This window comes from Phoca vitulina, unplaced genomic scaffold, assembly GCF_004348235.1.
Source record: "Phoca vitulina isolate PV1807 unplaced genomic scaffold, GSC_HSeal_1.0 scaffold55, whole genome shotgun sequence".
Taxonomy (NCBI): domain Eukaryota; kingdom Metazoa; phylum Chordata; class Mammalia; order Carnivora; family Phocidae; genus Phoca; species Phoca vitulina.
This window is the reverse complement of record NW_022589758.1, coordinates 1,978,171-1,997,157: the sequence shown is the minus strand read 5'-3', so window position 1 is coordinate 1,997,157 and position 18,987 is coordinate 1,978,171. Positions and strand designations below refer to the sequence as shown.

General features: G+C 43.2%; 1 protein-coding gene across 4 annotated transcripts in view; it reads left to right on the top strand.

Annotated features, from left to right (window-relative positions):
- The window catches only part of PIR (pirin), a 101,837-nt gene that overhangs the window by 8,595 nt on the left and 74,255 nt on the right, over positions 1-18,987 (top strand). For 3 of the 4 annotated variants that reach the window (XM_032389531.1, XM_032389528.1, XM_032389529.1), the window contains exon 3: positions 3,728-3,820. The exons of the other annotated variant lie outside the window; for it this stretch is intronic. In XM_032389531.1, the coding sequence (XP_032245422.1) occupies positions 3,728-3,820 (93 nt within the window). The remainder of the gene's footprint in view (positions 1-3,727; positions 3,821-18,987) is intronic. 4 annotated transcript variants of the gene reach the window in all.

Sequence of the window (18,987 nt, the reverse complement as noted above, 5' to 3'; positions counted from 1 at the left end):
CTTTTTTGCATGTGGGGAAACTGTGGCTCAGAGACTTGTCGGTGCGCTGTAGCAGATCCCACCCATCTGTGTCAGACCTACTGCACTCCAGGCATTGGACCAGCTGCTCGCCGTTCATTGTTTCCAGTCCTTTCAGCTACGTCTTATCCTGTGAGAGGAAAAAGAAATATGAGAGGAGAATTTTCACCCTCCTTCTCCCAGCCCTGGTTCCATTCATGGGCTTTCATTGAGCTGAAGTGGAGTTATGAGTGACAGGATAAAATTGAAAAGATCCAGGATTGATTTTCACTGGAAGGGGTAGGAGGGTTCCTGGTGGGAGAGAGAGTCCATTCCAGAAGGTGAGAGGGTATGAGGGTGTGAGGAGTTGAGTGAGAGGAGATGGAAATATTGGGGACATGCTGGAGAGCAGTGAGGGCGGTTTGAAATGGACCTTGAGGTTGACGTGCCCTCTTGGGCATTTGGGGGAGAATTCAGTAAATGTTTTCCTTTTCAGTTACCTTTTAATATTTCACTACATGAAACACCGACTGAGATGGGCTTCAAAGGGGCCCAGCTTTTTATGGGTGACAGTCCACGTTTTAAAGTGAAGGAACTGAGACTTGGTTACGTGAAAAACTTGCAGCAGCTTGTTGAATTTATGTGTGTGCACAGTATATGGTGTGTGTGTGTGTGTGTGTGTGTGTGTGTGTGTGTGTGTGTTTTCCCATGGAGAGTGAAAATAAGAGTAGAAACCAGAGCCAGGGACAAAGAGAGGGTCTAGTACTCTCATTTCTAGCAGCATGATCCAGTAGATACCCTGAAACAAACACGTAACTTGAAAATGTAATTAGCTCAGCTGCTGGGAAGCTGGAGAAAGTCTTAGAGTCCAAAAACAGTGAGAAAGAAAGAAGAAACTCTGAATGGTTTCATAGCCATTAGGGCAATGGAGTCAGTATTTTAAAAGCCTGTTACAAAGACAACAGGTCCAGATGATTTTACAAACAGATTTCACCCAATATTTAAGATCCTGGACACGAGGCTCCCAGGAGTCCCCCCTCACTTCATGAAATGACATTGCCTTGCAGTCAGGAGCAGATGACAACAGCAAGTGAAAGGATCGCTTTTATACACATTTTTGCAAGAATCATAAGCAAAATATTAACCACTCAGATACAGCAGTGTATAAAAAAGATAATACATCACCACAAAGTTTGGATTGTCGGAATGTAGCAAATTTACTTTAATGTTGGAAAATCTAGTTACGTAATTTACCAACCTTAAGAGACTACAGGAAATAAAAGGTATCTCAATAGTGCAGAAAAAGCATTCAATAAAATTCAACAACTGTGTATATTCAAAAAATTAGTAAACTAGAAATGGAAGGGGAATTCTTTTATCTTATGAAGGGAATCTGCAGAAAGCCTGCATTAAACAACCTGTGTGCTGGTCAATCTTGAAAAAGCAATCTATATAAAATCCGGGAGAAAACAAGGACATCTATTACTGTCGTTTCTACTCAGCATTGTTGTAGACGCGCTAGCTTGCAAAAAAACAAGAAAAAGAAACAGGACGTGTAAAGATTGAAAATGAAGGGGCACCTGGGTGGCTCAGCTGTTAGGCGTCTGCCTTCGGCTCGGGTCATGATCCCAGGGTCCAGGGATCGAGCCCCGCGTCGGGCTTCCTGCTCCGCGGGGAGCCTGCTTCTCCCTCTCCCACTCCCCCTGCTTGTGTTCCCTCTCTCGCTGTGTCTCTCTGTCAAATAAATAAAATCTTAAAAAAAAGAAAAGAAAATGAAGGGGAAAGCCCATTATTTGCTGATGGGTGTTAGTTGGAATATTATCCCCAAATATTAACTGCCCACCCCCCATGGGATTATACACTCCCCCCCACTTTTAGGTACATTACCTGTGAGTCCCATAGGCAGGGTTTAAGTGCCCTCCTCCTGCCTTGGGCTTGGCCATGTCACATGGTGTGACCAATGGGACGTGTTAATGTGATTGCGCACTATTGGCTTGGCTTCCATTTGCTCCTGTCCTTGGTTATGAGCATGTCCTAGATAGTGGCCACTGTTTCAGCTTGGGTTGGAGAATGAGAAGCCATGTGGAGGCCAGCAAAACCCAGAAAAATGGCAGCCTGCCACAGCTTTAATCTAATGCAAGCAAAAGTAATTTGTGAACTGCTGGGCAAAAGCTTATTGATAAATACACTGGTGATCTGAATGTCCACAAAGAAAACCCAAAAGAAGCTACAGATAGATTATTAAAATTAATAAGAGCTTAGCACTGTTCTATTCACATTTTTTAATCCCTAGTAGCATATACTGTTCAAGAACATAATTTAAAAATCCTATTTACAATGTCATTAAAACTGTTAGCTACAAAAACTTTAAAATATATATATACAAAGTCTTTATGGAGAAAATTACAAATCCTAGTGAAAGACATTTTAAAAGCCCCAAATAGATGGAGATAACTATGTTTATGTATAGGAAACCTCAATATTATATGAATATCAACCTTCCCTAGGGGCACCTGGGTGGATCAGTCCGTTAAGCATCCCATTCTTGATTTCAGCTCAGGTCATGATCTCAGGGTCATAGGATGGAGCCCCGGCCTGCTTAAGATTCTCTTGCCCTCTCCCTCTGCCCCTCTCCCCATGTTCATGTGCGCGCGCTCTCTCTCTCAAAAAAAAGGCCAATCTTTCCCAGTTGGTCCATAGACTCAAAGTGATTCCAATCAGAAGTCCCAACATTTTTATTTCTATAAGCTTTTAAATTTAATAAAATTTTTATAGAATAACAAATGGCCAAGAATAACCAAGACACGCTGATGACTGCCTGATCTGTTTCTGCCTCTCATTTGAGCTCGAGATTTATCTTCAGTTGCCTTCGACCTTTTGTACAATATACTGGACACTAACGATACATAGTTAAAACAGATAACAGCTAACATTTATGTAGATATCTCAAAGTCAGCGTGACCTAAAATGACTACCTAAAATAGCTATTTCAGGGCTGCGGCTTCTGTTAGATTCCTTGTGCTTCTGGATGCCGCTCCCGTCTTCCTAGGCACCACAGCTAGAGATCTGGGGGGCATCCAGTGCTCTTCCTGTTTCTCGTTCTCCATCTCTACTGCTGTTGCCTAAGTGGACCTGTGTTTTTGCCTGGACTAGTGAAAATGCCTTCTGAATACTCTTTGTCTCCTGTCTCTTCCTTCTCCCAACCATCTTCCCACTTGAATGCTGAGTGATCTTTCTAAATCTGATCTTCTTAACCTCTGATTAAAACCCGTCACCTTCAGGATAAAACCCCAACTCCTCTAAGATTCGGCCTCTATCCTCAGCCCATCTCCCATCATAATTTCATGTGTATCTTTGCCCAGATGGAGTAGTCTAACATATGTGTTAAATTGTCTTCCTCCAGAACATTTATGATAATGCAATCACTGATTTTTTGCATCTGTTCAGGATAGACAGTATCTTGTTTGTGCTTAACCATTTAGATCTTAGATGATCATGAAATGTTTTTCCTCTCTTTGTACTTCTTATAAAATCAGCTCTTTAACTTAGCCAGTGTGTGTGTGTGTGTGTGTGTGTAAGTAGTTCTTTCCTGAAAGTAATTTGCACTGCAAAAGTTTCTCATTAGCTGTGTCGTTTTCAGTGAGTTTTGCTAGATCTGTCCATGAATATAGCCGCTACTAGTGTGGTTTAAAAGGCATGTCTAATCTGCTGGATTTAATTTTTATTTCAGTTAAAAAATCTGGATCCATTTTTACTGTTTGATGAATTTAAAGGAGGTAGACCAGGCGGATTTCCTGATCACCCACATCGAGGTTTTGAGACAGTAAGTAAAATAATTTGACTGCAGAAGTGAGTATTTTTGAATTTGCCTCTGTTATTACATCTAGTAATCATTTCTTTTTTTGGTAAAGATTTATCTATCTGAGAGAGAGAGAAAGAGAGAGAGCGTGCACAAGTGGGGGGGTGCAGAGGGAGAGAAACTCTTAACCAGACTCTGAGCTGAGCACGGAGCTGTCTCGGGGCTCCATCTCATGACCCTGAGATCACCTGAGCCAAAACCAAGAGTTGGACGCTCAACCGACTGTGCTACCCAGGCGCCTCAAAATTTAATACTCACTTCTTTTTTTAAATATTTATTTATTTAAGTAATCGCTACACCCAATGTAGGGCTCAAACTCACGACCCCGAGATCAAGAGTCGCATAGTCTTCCGACTGAGCCAGCCAGGTGCCCGTAGTAATCACTTCTAATAGAAAACTCAAAGTTAGAAACAATGAATGATAGTTAAATTAATTTATAAGTTCTTAGCTATAGACTAGCTACTATGGCAAGCCGCATACTTTACATGAAGTATATTCAAATTTAAATATTTACTGTTTTTAATATTCTTTGAATTTGTGCCACTGGAGACATTTTTATTTGAGCAGTTAGTAAAGAACAAGAATTGGCTTCTGGGCCACCTGGGTGGCTCTGTTAGTTGGGCATTGGACTCTTGATTTCGGCTCAGGTCATGATCTCAAGGTTGTGGGATGGAGCCCCATGTGGGGCTCATGCGCTGGGCATGGAGTCTGCCTGGGATTCACTTTCTCCCTCTCCTTCTGCCCCTCCCCCACCTCTAAAAAGAATAAATAAAAAAAGAGTGGGCTTTTTAAAATATTTATATAATTAAAATAATTTCTGAGAGAAGAAACAATTTAAGATGGAATTTAAATAATTTTACGTAGAAAACTAGTTTTTCTTCAAGAATATTCAGAAATGTTTAATCTCATATAATATTTTAAACTCCAAAGACAATCCAAAGAACACTATTAGTAATTTAAAGTCAGTTCTCAGGAATTATAGATTCAAGGGCTGAAATAGAACACAGCCTAAAAATTAGGATTTTTAAGGTCATGCCAATACATTTATAAATTTAACTGTAAGATTTGTAGCGATTGTGCTGAACACTTATTTTCAGTTTTAGATAAGGAGATAAAAATGTATAATGCAATATTGTGGCACTTTAAAAGATTCTCATTCTCCACGTGTACCTATATTCTGGGAAAATGCAGGGACAGTTAATGAGAAAATGTAGCCATCTGCTCCGTGGGAAAAACCTGTATTAGGAAACAGAGCAGGGCTCAGTGTGTTTGTCAAGCCAATTATTGAATGAGTAAATATTTACTAAAGACTGGCGACATGAAGATATTGGTGTCAGGCGATCTTTTGTAGGTTGGGTGTGTGTGTTTGTGTGTTGCGGAGGGAGGGAGCCTAGGGGAGAAGGAGGCTTGGCGCTTGCTTCCAATTCATAATCTGGTTAAGGAGGTGAAAGGTGGACCAGTAAAGAGTTAACCACTGCAGTGTAAATGTTGAGTAAACCAAGAAGCTTCTGGAAATAATATGAAGGATCAAGGTAGTTGGACCGGTCTCCCTTTCTCACATAGCCATTGGCCTTCCAGTTCTCTTGTCTGTTAGCACTCTGGGGGCGTTGTGTCTTGCCTTACAACAGTAATGGAGACCATTCCTTTCACTTACCCTACAGCCATGCTGGATTCTGACTCGGTTCCCAGAACATGTCTCCCCACAGTGCTCCTCTGCTTCTGGTATCAGGACATTCTCGCCACTTCCTCACACAGCTCTGTTACCATTGTACTAACCCCTCAAAGTCTTTTTAGATGTCATTGTCTCCATCAAGTGTCATAGGACAATCTCAAGAGGGTGTACTTTCTCCTTCGTTGGGTCCCCATAGCGTTCTGTTTTTACTAGTCTCATGCACATGAGACATTTATGGTGGCCTCGATCATATTCTGTCAGGGATTAGGGTTAGGAATTGCCTCAACCTCCCCTCCCATGGTCCAGAGGACTATAAATTGCTTTAGCTGAGATAATCCCACACCTCTCCATGTTGAGATAGAGGGCTGCTTGCTGAGTTCAGTGTTAATGAGTCATTACCTTGACCTAATGAGTCAAGGTAAAGATACCTTTAAAATGAGGTATCTTTAAACAGAAACACACATAAAACAAGGTTATATATTGATTGGTTGATGAAAATGTTGTGGTTAGAGGCTCCAAGGGACCAGACCCTGTATTTCCCCAAGAGCTTTGGTTCGGTGTTCATGAATCTGATGATCATGGCAACTTTATAGAACTACTGGGAAAAACTAGAATCAACTGTATCCGTTTTTCCCAGGCGTGTAGGTAAGCCGAGGGCTCCTCTGTCTCTTAATGTGAATGTTAAAAGTCTGCAGTTCAAAACAGGGCCTACTTGTAGGCTCTCATCAACTCCTCCTGGCTCATTTTCTACAGGCTTGGTATAAAGTTTGAAAAGGCTAATTAGTATAAAGAAGGGAGCTAGGGGGCGCCTGGGAGGCTCAGTGGGTAAAGCGTCTGCCTTCGGCTCAGGTCATGATCTCAGGGTCCTGGAATCAAGGCCCGCATCGGGCTCCCTGCTCACTGGGGAGTCTGCTTCTCCCTCTCACTGTCCCTCTGTGCTTGCTCACGCGGTTTCTCTCTCTCTTCTCTCTTTTCTTATGCCTGGAGAAATACAAGCATTCCCTGAATGTTGACGTAATGGGTGCATTTTCAGGATCAGTGGTCCTCAAAACAGGCTGGGGGCTACGTGAGTCAGTGCTGTGCTGACGGACATTAACTTTTTAAAATAAAAGTGCAATTCTGTTGTACTAACACATGAATATAAAATATAAATAGATATATACATTAGGGGTGCATGCTCACTTAAACTAATAGTGATATGTGATCAAAAAAACGTGGAGAATATCATCCTACAAAATTCTTATTACCTTGAGTGTGAACTGTGAAACTGGGACCTCAGGCTCCCCCTCTGATCTGCGGACGCATATTCTGCATTTCATCAACATCCTCGAGTGATTGATATGCGCAGTAAAGACTGGAGAAGCGCCCATCTAGATAATCTTCGAAACCAGAAATACTGTAATTCTATAAGATAAGAGCCAGGACCTGATTTTACTGAGTTAGCGGGTAATCGTTTCTTTTTAACTTAATGGTTTGGATGACTATAACTTTTCTGTTAAAAACTTGCCTGACAATTGAGGGAGAAGGAATGTGCTGGAAAAGGAGGCACAGCTGGAGGTCACAAGACAAGGGGGGGAAATGCATTCAGTATTTCCTGCCGGGAGTTAGGACTCTGGGGAGCCCTGTTTTCAGAAGGCCTGAGTGGTAAAGGGTGGAATAATTTTGTAGTTACCTATTTCTGGTCAGGCATCATATCTTGATTTGCTTAGGGCAGCTATGAACAATCAGAAACATAATGATCTGAAAAACCCATGCCCTGCCCAAGTTTAGTTTAGCTTGAAAAAGCAGCGCTTGAAGTTCAGTGCACCATTGATGAATTTTTCACCTGTTCTGAGAAGAAACATGTTTTGTGCCTTTCAAAATCATTCTTTAAATTACAGCCTCAGGACTTTCCTGGTTCCAGCACTGAAAGTCCCATGCTCCCGGGAACCCCTCAGTCCCGGGGAAGGCAGCATGGTCTGTCACTCCCGTGTGGGGACATTTATGAAACCATCATACTTCAGGGACATTTAAGGATGACCTCGTCGCTTATGTTCTTAGCTGGGCTTGGGAGTGTTTTTTCAAGTTTTTCCCTACAAGCCTCAGCAGGCTTTTTGATTTTGCCCGGGAGAACAGACCGGTCCTGTTTGCAAGGGTGTGCCCATCGGAAAGGCCACACTCCTATTCGCTGGATGGCAGCCAGCGGCATTTGCATGCAATGCCTGGACCATATCCTGGCGAGGAAGGGAAGGGTGCTGGTGATTCACACCTCGAGCCCACACCAAAACCAAGCCATAGCAATTGTTGAAGCCAAGCTGGGGGTGGGGGGGACAAAAAACTTGATTAAAGTCAAAACCCATTTTGCAAAGACAAAACCTTACTCTAGGAAAACTGGGAAAGAAGGGTACTTTCTCAATATCATGAAGACTCTTCAGTGAACTTCTCGTGTTGTGTCTTAACACTGAGATATTAGACTTAATCCTGCTAATTTGAGGAGAAAAAGAGACAAGACTCTCTACCAGCACCATTACGATTTAATAAGGCTCTGGAAGCTTCGGAGCTACTCAGTCACAGCTATCGGAGAGGAGGAGGAAAAATTATTTATTTGTAGGTAATACGGTACTAAAAGCAAACCCTACAATGGCCGCATCCAGCTTTGGGTGGTGATGTGATTGAAGGAGGATGGAGGGCACAGGATTTGTCCAGAAGCCGTGCTTACCGTGCATGCATGTAGGTTTTGGCTTCTGTGTGTGTTTGGCATGATTTGGAGTTGAGGCTCAACAGATTATAGTAAGGAAGCGAAAGCCACCTTCACCTCTCTCTGTGCTAAGAGTATCAACCAAAACCTCTTAGTAAGTGGCTGGATATAAAATCACTCTGCGAAGATCACTCACTTTATTGCATGAAAGCAATAACCAGATAGAATGGGGGAAATATCCCCTTCCTAGGAGAAATGGGAGCCCCGTATATCTCAGAGGAAAAAGTTATGCCCCTTTAACCCAGTAATCCTACTTCTAGAAGTCTAAATAATTTTCTGGGAAAAAAAAAACCAAAGTAAGAACAAAGGCTTACTGTACAAATGTTTATTCCAATTTTAAAAAGTTGGAAAAAAGGGGAACAAAGTAAGTGTCCCAAATAATAGGGGAATCATTATGTGTCTGGAAATGACATATAAGGAAGTTCTGTATTTGGAAGATGGCATATTCAACATCATTTATAAAAGCAAATATTGGAAATAATTTACATTTTCCTTGATCATGGGCTGCTTAAATCAGGGCTTCTCAACCTGGGCACTAGTAATATTTTGAGAGGATACCTGCTGTGGGGGCTGTCCTGTACAATGTAGGGTGTTGAGCAGCATCCCCGGGCTCTACTCACTAGAGGCCTGCAGCTCCCCCCACTTCCAGTGGTGACAACAAAAAATATCTCCAGATATTGCCTGCTTTGGGGGAGGGGGGCCACCCAATGGCCCCCAGATGAGAACTAGTGGTTTAAACACATGTGTCCGTACAATGACATACATGACATACTACATAGTAATTAAGAAGAATGTCACAGCTTGATCCATTCTAATCTAGAATAATCTCCATGATAGTTGGAAAGTGACAGAATTATTGTGGCATAGTGTAGGATTTATATAAAAAACAAAAAACTATACCTTTATTCTTTTTAATTTTTTATTGCATTTTTTTAAGGACTTATTTATTTATTTGAGAGAGAGAGAGGGTGTGCTCGCAAGCCTGCTTGGTGGGGGGCAGGGAAAGGGGAGAGGGCGAGGGAGATTGAGAATCCCAAGCAGACTCGTCTTGAGCTGAGCCCAGAGCCCAACTTGGGGCTCGATCTCATGACCCCGAGATCATGACCTGAGCCAAAATCAAGACTCAGACACTCAACAGACTCCCAACTGTGCCACTCAGGGGCCCCTACCTTTATTTTTAAAAAATGGTTTATTATCATTGGTATTATGGGCAAGCTGGGCTATTTTAATAAGTGATTATTTCTACATGCTACATTAATGCAAAGAAAATAAAATTCAAAAATTCACGTTACAAGTCCAGAAGATGGCGCTTAGAAAATAAACGCTTAATGACAGGTACAGATACATACTCATGAGGCTTTTTGAAAATATTTAGCGGTTTTTAGTATTTTCACAATATTGTGCAACTATCACCACTGATTCCAGAACATTTTCATCAACCCCCAAAGAAAGCCCATGCTCACCGAGAGTCCCTCCCCACCCCCACACCCCGCAGCCTCTAGCAGCCATGCTTTCTGTCTCTCTGGGGTTGCCTATTCTGAACATTTCATATAAAAGGAATGCTATGATATGTGGCATCTTGTGTCTGGTTTCTTTCGCTTGGCAAATGTTTTCGAGGCTCATCCATGTTGTAACATGTGTCAGAACTTAATTCCTTTTTATGGCTGAATAATTATCTACTGTATGGATCTGCCACATTTTGTTTATTCAGTCATCTGTTGATGGACATTTGGGGGATTCCCACTTAGGCCTTGATTCTTGGGTATGCCTAAATTACCTCTGAGAGGACACCCAGGAAGCCGGGCCTGTGCCTTCCAGGGAGGGTTACTGAGTGATGAGAAAGAGTTCATTTTCACTCTAACCCTCTTTTTCTTGTGGTACCTTTGCAGTTTTGAGCCACGTGTGTTGGTTACTTAAATATCACTATTTTCAGAATTCCCTCTTCACATATCATATTTGAAGATCAACAGTGCTCTCGTGGCTGGTGAAGATCCTGATGCCCCCTGGCCCTCTGGGAACTCGTGCTCAGGCCTCCAACTTGGGTCTGCCCTCTCCACATAAAATCAACCAGTCCACCAGTTAAGCTAATACTGTATGCCAGTGTGTAATGGGGAGGGTGACCCAGGGGCAGCTTCCTTTAGGAGACATTTGTGTGCCGTTAGAGGGTCCCACAAAATGTAAAGGAGTGCCTCAGATTAAAAAGCATGACATGCTCCTCTTTAACACTTCCTCGGCCAAAAGGAAATTAGAATCATGTGTGTGTGTGTGCACATGTGCGTGTGCGTGCTTGTGTGCAAGCGTGCACGCACACATGAAGGTGAGTTCAGAAGGGGTGGGGGCAGAGGACTTCTAGTTTGCCAGACTGTCAGAAAACACTTAAGGAGGAGCAAGAGAAGTCCCGTTGATGAAGTTTCACATTCTGAGGGAGAAGCTAGCATTTCTCACAGAAAGGTCTGGGAGAGTTTCAAGGCGGGGGGAATTGGCCATTTAGTACAGCCTTAAGGAATCAGATACAAGTCTCTGGACAGTGGAGGAAAAGATAGAGGGCATGGTATGGGGATACACTAGAAATAGTGAGTAAGGAGTCAGACTTAAAAATTGGATGTGTAGGGGGTGGGGGGAGCCTGGCTGGCTCAGTAGAGCATGTGACTCTTTTTTTTTTTTTTAAGATTTTTATTTATTTGACAGATTGAGAGAGCAGGAGAGCACAATCACTGGGAGCGGCAAAGAGCATGTGACTCTTGATCTCAGGGTTGTGAGTTCAAGCCCCACGTTGGGCCTAGATGGAACTTACTTAAAAAAATAAATAAAATAAAAGCTCTGTGGGATACATGTTTCAAAAATTGGATGTGTAGGGTTGGGGTGGGATTAAAGCTATAGGTTGGGCTGTTATTGGGGAAGGTCTTCACAGCAGTGCTTGACCTCCAGTTACGAACAGATGGCCAATGTTTTCTATCCCGACACTCCCAAGTTAACGCTGTCCTTCTAAATTAGCGCCATCTTAAGTCTAACAGTTGGGATTTGAGACTGTGTGTGTCAGGTTCTCAATCAGGGGTGACCCTGCCTCCGTGAGGTCAGTGTGGCAGTTTCTGGAGACATTTCTGGTTAATACCAGCCAGAGGGAGCCACTGCCATCTAGTGAGGAGAGGCCAGGAATGCTGCCCACCATCCTGCAGTGCAGGGGCCTGTTCCCACAGCAGAGAATCCAACCCCGGCCTATGTCAAGAAGCACGGGTCACACGCGGGAAAGTAGCAGTGAACTGAAATGTTCTTCAAAAGCAATCCATATAAATTCCCAGCAGCTTTCCCCATCTGCCCCGCCCCCACCCCATTACAATTACAAACAGAAACCACTCATGTCTGAGAGACTACATTCCTAGAGTTCTTAAGTAGACACTTCTGGAAGAGGGGATGTGATAACGACCGTAAACCAGTCATTAAACCTCCTTTCATGTCGCTAAATAACACTTTTGAAGTGAGACTGAAATTAAGTCCAGAGTAAATGAACAGAAATCATTACGTGATGCAAAGCTCCTTGCCGGGGTGCCTGGGTGGCTCCGTTGGTTAAGCGTCCGACTCTTGGTTTCAGCTCAGGTCATGATCTCAGGGTCGTGAGATCGAGCCCCGTGTCGGGCTCCGCTCTCGGTGTGGAGTCTGCTTATGACTCTCTCCCTCTCCCTCTGCCCCCCCAAAATAAATAAATCTTTTAGAAAAAAACTAAACTCCTTGTAAATCTTCAACACTATTAGCCAAGCTGCTTCAGAATTCTCCATCAATAGACTCTCTTAAAATGAAATGCCTGAGGGGCGCTTGGGTGGCTCAGTCATTAAGCATCTGCCTTCAGCTCAGGTCGTGATCTCAGGGTCCTGGGATCGAGCCCCGCATCGGGCTCCCTGCTCAGCAGGAAGCCTGCTTCTCCCTCTCCCACTCCCCCTGCTTGTGTTCCCTCTCTCGCTGTCTCTCTCTCTCTCTGTCAAATAAATAAATAAAAATCTTTTAAAAAAAATGAAATGCCTGACCATATGGGACTAAACCCGAAGGAAATTTGCCATGCAGTATGAGCTACCAGCTTTATGAGAAGGTCCACATGCCTTCTGTACGTTACCTCCAAGCTTCACAACAATGCTGAAAAGTAGGAATTGTTCCCCCCCGCCATTTTACATATGAGGAAACAGAGGCTCAGAAGTGATGACTTGTCAAGGTCACACAGCCCACGTAGGGGTGTGGGGGGGCCCATCCGATCCCAGGCCCACACCTGTCCACTCTCCATGCTACCACTCCCTCTGGAACAGAGTTCTCCTTCTATACATCTGATATTGTCTCAAAACATTGTCAAGTTAATACCATTAGAAATGGGATTGTACCTGTGACACGGATCCCCAGCTGTGAACACCTCAAGAGTCTCTCTGTTACTTACTGTGGGACCCAGTGCTTTTGTGGTTCAGGGATCCCAACTTCCTGTCTGTAACTGCAAAGTAATGCTCTTCTCTGAACCTCAGTGAGGAAGTGGATGAGGTTGGTTCACCACCTGGATGTTTAAGGATAGTCATTTCACTTCTTGCAGCCACAAGACCATTTCTGACCTAGTAATAACATGATAATTAACAAAACCATGCTTTAATTGTTTCTGGCCTTCTACTACAGCCTACAAATTCTTTTCCTCCTTCTCTGTACTTTTTTGCCCCATCCACCCCAGCTTTTCCCCAGTAGTGCAATTTTTTTTTAAGATTATTTATTTATTTATTTGAGAGAGAGTGCGAGCACATGAGCAGGAGGGAGAGGGAGAAGCAGACTCCCCGCTGAGCAGGGAGCCCCATGCAGGGCTCGATCCCAGGACCCCAAGATCACGACCCGAGCCTAAGGCAGATACTCCACGGACTGAGCCACCCAGGCGCCCCCCCCAAGTAGTGCAATCTTTTAAGGACCAGCTAGGGGGCTGCCTCCTCCATGAATGACTCCCCCATCCCTTCAGATTCTTGCTCATTAGAATTAATCTTTTTTCCTGTGTTTCCACAGGGACTAATTGTACTTTTTCTTTTTTTTAAGATTTTATTTTTAAGTAATCTCTAGCCAACGTGGGGCTTGAACTTGCAGCCCCGAGATCGAGTCGCACGCTCCACTGACTGAGCCAGCCAGGCCCCCCTGTATTTCTTTTTAGTATTAAGTTCTCTTATCTGCATATTTTAGTCGAGTTTCCCCTGCTAGAGTGGTGGCTCCCTGAAGGTCGGGAAGGGATGATCATTGTGTTCCTTTTGGGTGATTTCTAACTTCCTGTTTATGAGTTTGTGATGACATTTCCCCTGTGCAAGCTGCAAAGAAAGGGAAAAAAAAGAAAGAGATTTAAAATTACCCCTAAAGTTTATTAAAAAAGGCAAAAGATAAAAAATTGACATCCTTCTATCAGGCCCCGTTATTATAAAATGTTTTCATTGCTTCTTTTTGTTTGTTTGTTTGGGGGGTTGTTTTTTGTTGTTGTTTTTATTGCTTCTTGAAGTCCAAAACCTGAGAAGTGTGACCCAGTAACATCAAGCACAAGGAACACACTGGCCAAAAGTTTGACAAGTTAAATCCTTACAATGAATTGAACCAGAGAATAAGAATAATGCACCCATCTAAAGATGTCAGCTACTTAATGAAATTAAATATTAAAATGAAATCTTAACAGAATATTAAAACAAGAGGGAAACCCCTTAAACTCATCTCGGTAAGAGCCCTGTGAGCCCCAAACCTTCATTCATTCTTAGGTGTCTGCCTTGACAGCTTTTAACTAGAGACCGTGGGGGCAGAAAACCTTCCCTCTACACCACAACAGAGCTGGTCCCTTGACGTCCAGATGGTAACCTGCCACCCACACACGGTCTTGAAGCAGAGACCCTACGCACGTGCTAGAAGACATGCTTAGTTATCAGCGGCTCTATTCGTGAGGCCTAGCCCTCTTTGCGTGAGGTCCGATGGGACAAAAACAGCGAGCACACACTGTTAGGATCAGCAGAGGGCACTCTTCAGCAACAATACTTCCAACCATCCACTTGCTCACCCTGGCTGCCGACACAACACTTTTTTTGCATGTGGGAAATTCGGGTCATCATAGAAGTCGGCAAACCATTCCCTTGCGGCCCCTTCAGTATAACACAGGAATGATAACACAATGCGCGTGAACACCTTGACCGCAGTTTTAAGAGATGTAGGTGCTGTCAGCCTGATAATTACACGAGGAGCCAGCGGGAGTTTGTCTGAAGAGATTCCACAAAAGGTTGAATCCTGAGTGGGGTTTGAAGAGAAAGGGCATTCCTGGCCTCGCCCCAGGGTTCTAGAAGCACCTGGAAGGTTCTGAGGGAGTCCGTGATTCAGCTCACCTGCGTAGTTGGATTCAGGAATGTAATTGTTATCGAACCTTGATGTGCATGCCAGATATTTTACTCCTAGGGAAAGGAAAATGGATAGGTTTGGGAGACATTTGCGAATGGGGGCAACAGAAAAATATAAAAGGAAAATTGCCTAAATAAAGTCAGTTCTTTTCTCTGTAGTTAGACATTGTTGGGCTCTTCATGTCCACACCAAGGAAGGATCCTGGGAGTGCCTCCTCTCAGGAACCTGTGGTTGCCTGTCCCTCCATCCTCCTCTTCTCCACCTCACCCAGGACTCCTGAGGCCTGTTTTCAGCTTTGCATACAACAGCACAAGGACCTTTCTTTGCCAGAGGTGGCCAGTTCGCCTAAAGCCCTTGCAGTTGGCAGCCCTGGCTGGTTCGTTCTCTCTCTCTCTCTCTCTCTCTCTCATCAGAGAGAGAATGAACAGGGGAGAGGGGCAGAGGCAGAAGGAAAGAGAGAATCTTAAGTAGGCTCCGCACCCAGCAGGGAGCCCGACGTGGGGCTTGATCTCACGTCCCTGAGATCATGACCTGAGCTGAAATCAAGATACACAACCGACTGAACGACCCAGGCGCCCCAGTCCTGGCTGATTTTGCAACTCCCATCAGATCTCATAGCACATGCGGGGCTGCCAAGATGGCGAGGCGGCATGGGAGGGTGAAATGGTTTTATTTTCAGAGACAAAATGTTAATTTAAGTCCTTGCTCTGCTCTTATTAATGGCGTGAACTTAAGCACACTAAGCCACGCTGTTTTCAACACTGATATGTAGATAATACATTCTCAGAATCCAGGGCTTTGTCCATGCTGAAATGCTATGCAGATACGAGATGCTGCTATCCATTCGTTCGTTCGGAAGATCTTTCTTTAGTGCCAGCACTGGGCTGGAACCTTCAGGGAGGTTATGCTCTCTTAGGGAAGACAGACAATGAATAACCAAATAATTGTATGGTATAGTGTCCCTTTGGGAAAAATCGAGGAAGAAGAAACAAGTCAGCACAGGAGGATAAAGAATAGACGGACCAATGTGACGGGCTGGTTGGGGGGTGTCCTCTCAGGCAGTGACGATGAGTGAACAGAGGCCGGAATGAAGTGAGGAAGTGAGCGGTGAGAATATCAGGAGAAATACTTTCCAGGAAGCATGAGGGAAGACCCACGAATAGGATCTGTGCTAGCAGGAGTGTGGCACGTGTGCTGGTTCCAGAACTTACTGAACACTTATGTGCTAGGCACTTTGATTTAGTACTCACCACACTTGGTGAGCTCCTCTCCCAGGTCCCGGTTTTACACGAAGAAACCGAGCCTCCAAGAAGTTAAAGGACTTGGCTCCACCTTTCACACCTGGTAAATGGCAAACCTGAGATTCCAACAGGGGCCCCAGAGCCTGAGTGGTTCTCCAAGACTGGGGCCCGCCAGCAGGGGGCAGTGCGGTGGGAGTCCCTGCAGCATTGGCCCCGGGGCAGGGTTGGGACAGGAAATGGCAAGGCAGGACCCAGTAGAGCTTTAAAATATTTGGCTGAATACCTAAATGGTGCTGGTTATCTTTTCCTTTTTTGTTAAAACCGCCTTTTGGCCCTTGTGAAGGTGTTTATGTGGGGTCGGGATTGGATGAGCTTATTTAGTAGGGTAATATTCCAGATGTCTCGGTGATTGCCCAAGTAATTAAAACATTTTTGTAAATAACGTGGGTCCTTAATTGTATGGATTCGAACATTACCTTTCTATCCTCGAAGACCTGCTAGCCGCTTCTATTATGCAATATGTTCCTCGCTGGCTTCTCTCAACAGCCATGGGCTCAACCCATGTTTTTGTTTTGTTTTTCTCTTTTTCCTTACTCAGCTACCAATAGAAAAAAAAAGCCACCATTTGGGGCCCGTGGAAATTAAAAGTAAACATAGTTTTATCTATAATATAAACGTTTTGCTTTAAAGAAAAAGTCTTGCATTGAGAAACAGTGAATGAGATCATCACACTCGTCCTTCTAAATACCAGCCAGAAAGAAACAACAAACTTTACTTTGTCTTGTGCTGTAATTCTTCAGAATTAATTGATAGCTCTTAAATTTCACATCGCAAGTGCCACTTTTCTTTTGTTCCTGTTTTGGTGTTGTGTCTCTCTCCTCCCGAATATATGAATGTAACAAGAAGTAAGAACTGACAAGGAAGCTAAAGTGTTTTCGTGAAGATGCATGGAAAGTTTAGGACTAAGAAGGAGAAAGGACTGAGCAGGATCAGGGCGCATGGCAAGTCCTTTAAGAAAACACCTGTTTCAGATTACAGATTTCTTAATGAGACACACGCAACTCTCGAGTTTAAACATAACACTCCCAATTCAGTCAACCACCCACGGCCATTCTCCAGGTGTTTGCGATTATGTAATGTCCTGAAAAATCATCTGGATTGTGTCAACTCAGAGTACTGCTTGGGTTTTAAAAAAAAAAAAATCCGCTGCAGGCATTAATTTATACTTAAAGTCTCAGTGTAGCATTTATAGCACTTGAGAAAAATAAATAAATAAAATAAAAGTCATAAATAAGGGGTCATTGGTTTCTGATCTTTTTCCCTCCCAATGGCTAAAAGTATGGTTTTTGCTTTAAGTAGTAAAAGGCAGGCATTATGAACTCTGTAAAGCTTCATTGACCAGACTTCTCTAATTCAGATTTTATAGTATTTAGGATGGTGTTTACTTTTGTATTACGAGAGAAAAGAGGACAGCCACACTGAGAAAGTAAAGGAAAAGTGGAGATAACTATCTTCTGTCTTTTAGAAACAGCGTTGACATTGCTTTCTAAAATAAAACTTGCAACACACACACACACACACACACACACACACACACACACACACACACGCATGCAAACCGCTTTTGGTGTCTGCGTAAATTTTCATCTTTAAATGAGTCATGCTCACCACAATTTACTTTTTCAAGTTGACATATTTTTAGATGATTAACAACTTGAAAGTCCCTAGGCTTGGGTAATTGAAAAAACTTTGGGGATGGAAGGAATACGATTTGAAAGAGACTCCTTTGAGAACCCAAAGCTTCAGCCCAAACAGAATGAAAATTGCCTGTATTATGCAGTTATTTTAATTAAAAATGCATGCATAACAGGAAAAGGAAAGCCAATTCTAGACACTGCTCCTTCTAGTTTGACTGGTTGTTTGAGATTTGGAAGCTTTTTATTTGTCCTCTTCCATTTTTAAGCTTTGCATGAGGTCCTAAGTGCTTCATTCCTATTTTGGCCTCTATACTAATTCTAGGTCTTTTCTATCTAGCAACGTCTTAAAGTCAGAGCTAACTACTTTTGTCCTCTCACATAGTATGGCGCTATTCTTCCAATTCTTTGTATTTTCCCTTCTGTCTCACAGCCTTCCTGGCCAGTCCCCGTTCACCTAAAGAGGGAACAAATATTCACCAGCGTCTCTGCAGAATAAAGCATATCACTTCTTTTCATTCGCTGATTAGCGGTAGCATCTTTTTATTTTCGCAAGATACAAAAGTTGTTTCTGTTGTAAAAAAGTAAACTACTCCTTGCAGAAGAACCAAACTATCAGAAAAGCGGAAAGAGGATATAATAAAATGTACTTGCAATTCCACCCTCTAGAGAAGACCACTGTCCACATTTTGGTGTGTCCGTCCAGGCATCTCCACGCACACCGTAACATGACAAGATACAATCTTTTAAAATGAACCCATTTAAACTCATCACTGTATGTGATCTCTTTAAATAAAATTGCTGTTCAGTAACCTGCTTTTTTTGATTAAATAGTATTTCATTTTTCCGTGTCAGTGAATCGAGATCTACGTCACTTTTTAACAGGTGCGTAATATTCTCTTGTATGGCTGTACCATAATTAGGTGAGTGTACCCTAGTAGACCCATCATCCGGATTGTTCTATCTTTTTGCTATCATAATACACACTGCAAAGATAGGTTTGTGCTGACATTTTGTATTCTTGTTGTCTCCGTAGATTTAGATCTCAGAAGTGTGTTTTTAACATTTAAATCTTCTATGCATTTGGAACACGTTTCCGTATATAGTGGGGGCTTACTCTCTTTACTCACATGGTCGGCCAGTTGTGTTCCAATACCGTTTATCGGAAAATGCGTCCTTGCCCCACTGATCAGGAATTGCTGTCATCGTATATAAATTCCCCATGCAAGTGGGTCTCTTCTCTTCCTGGGCCGATGTTGCACTGTTGCCATTGGTATAGCAAGTTCCATTTTACCGTGTATCTGGGCATCCCTTAGCTCAGTCAAGTTGACACAGGAAATTAACCATCCCAACCTAGAGCCTCCAATTTCCGTAGCTGTCTGCCTGTCACCTGCTGGGATAAAGGTTGCTGCTGAGAC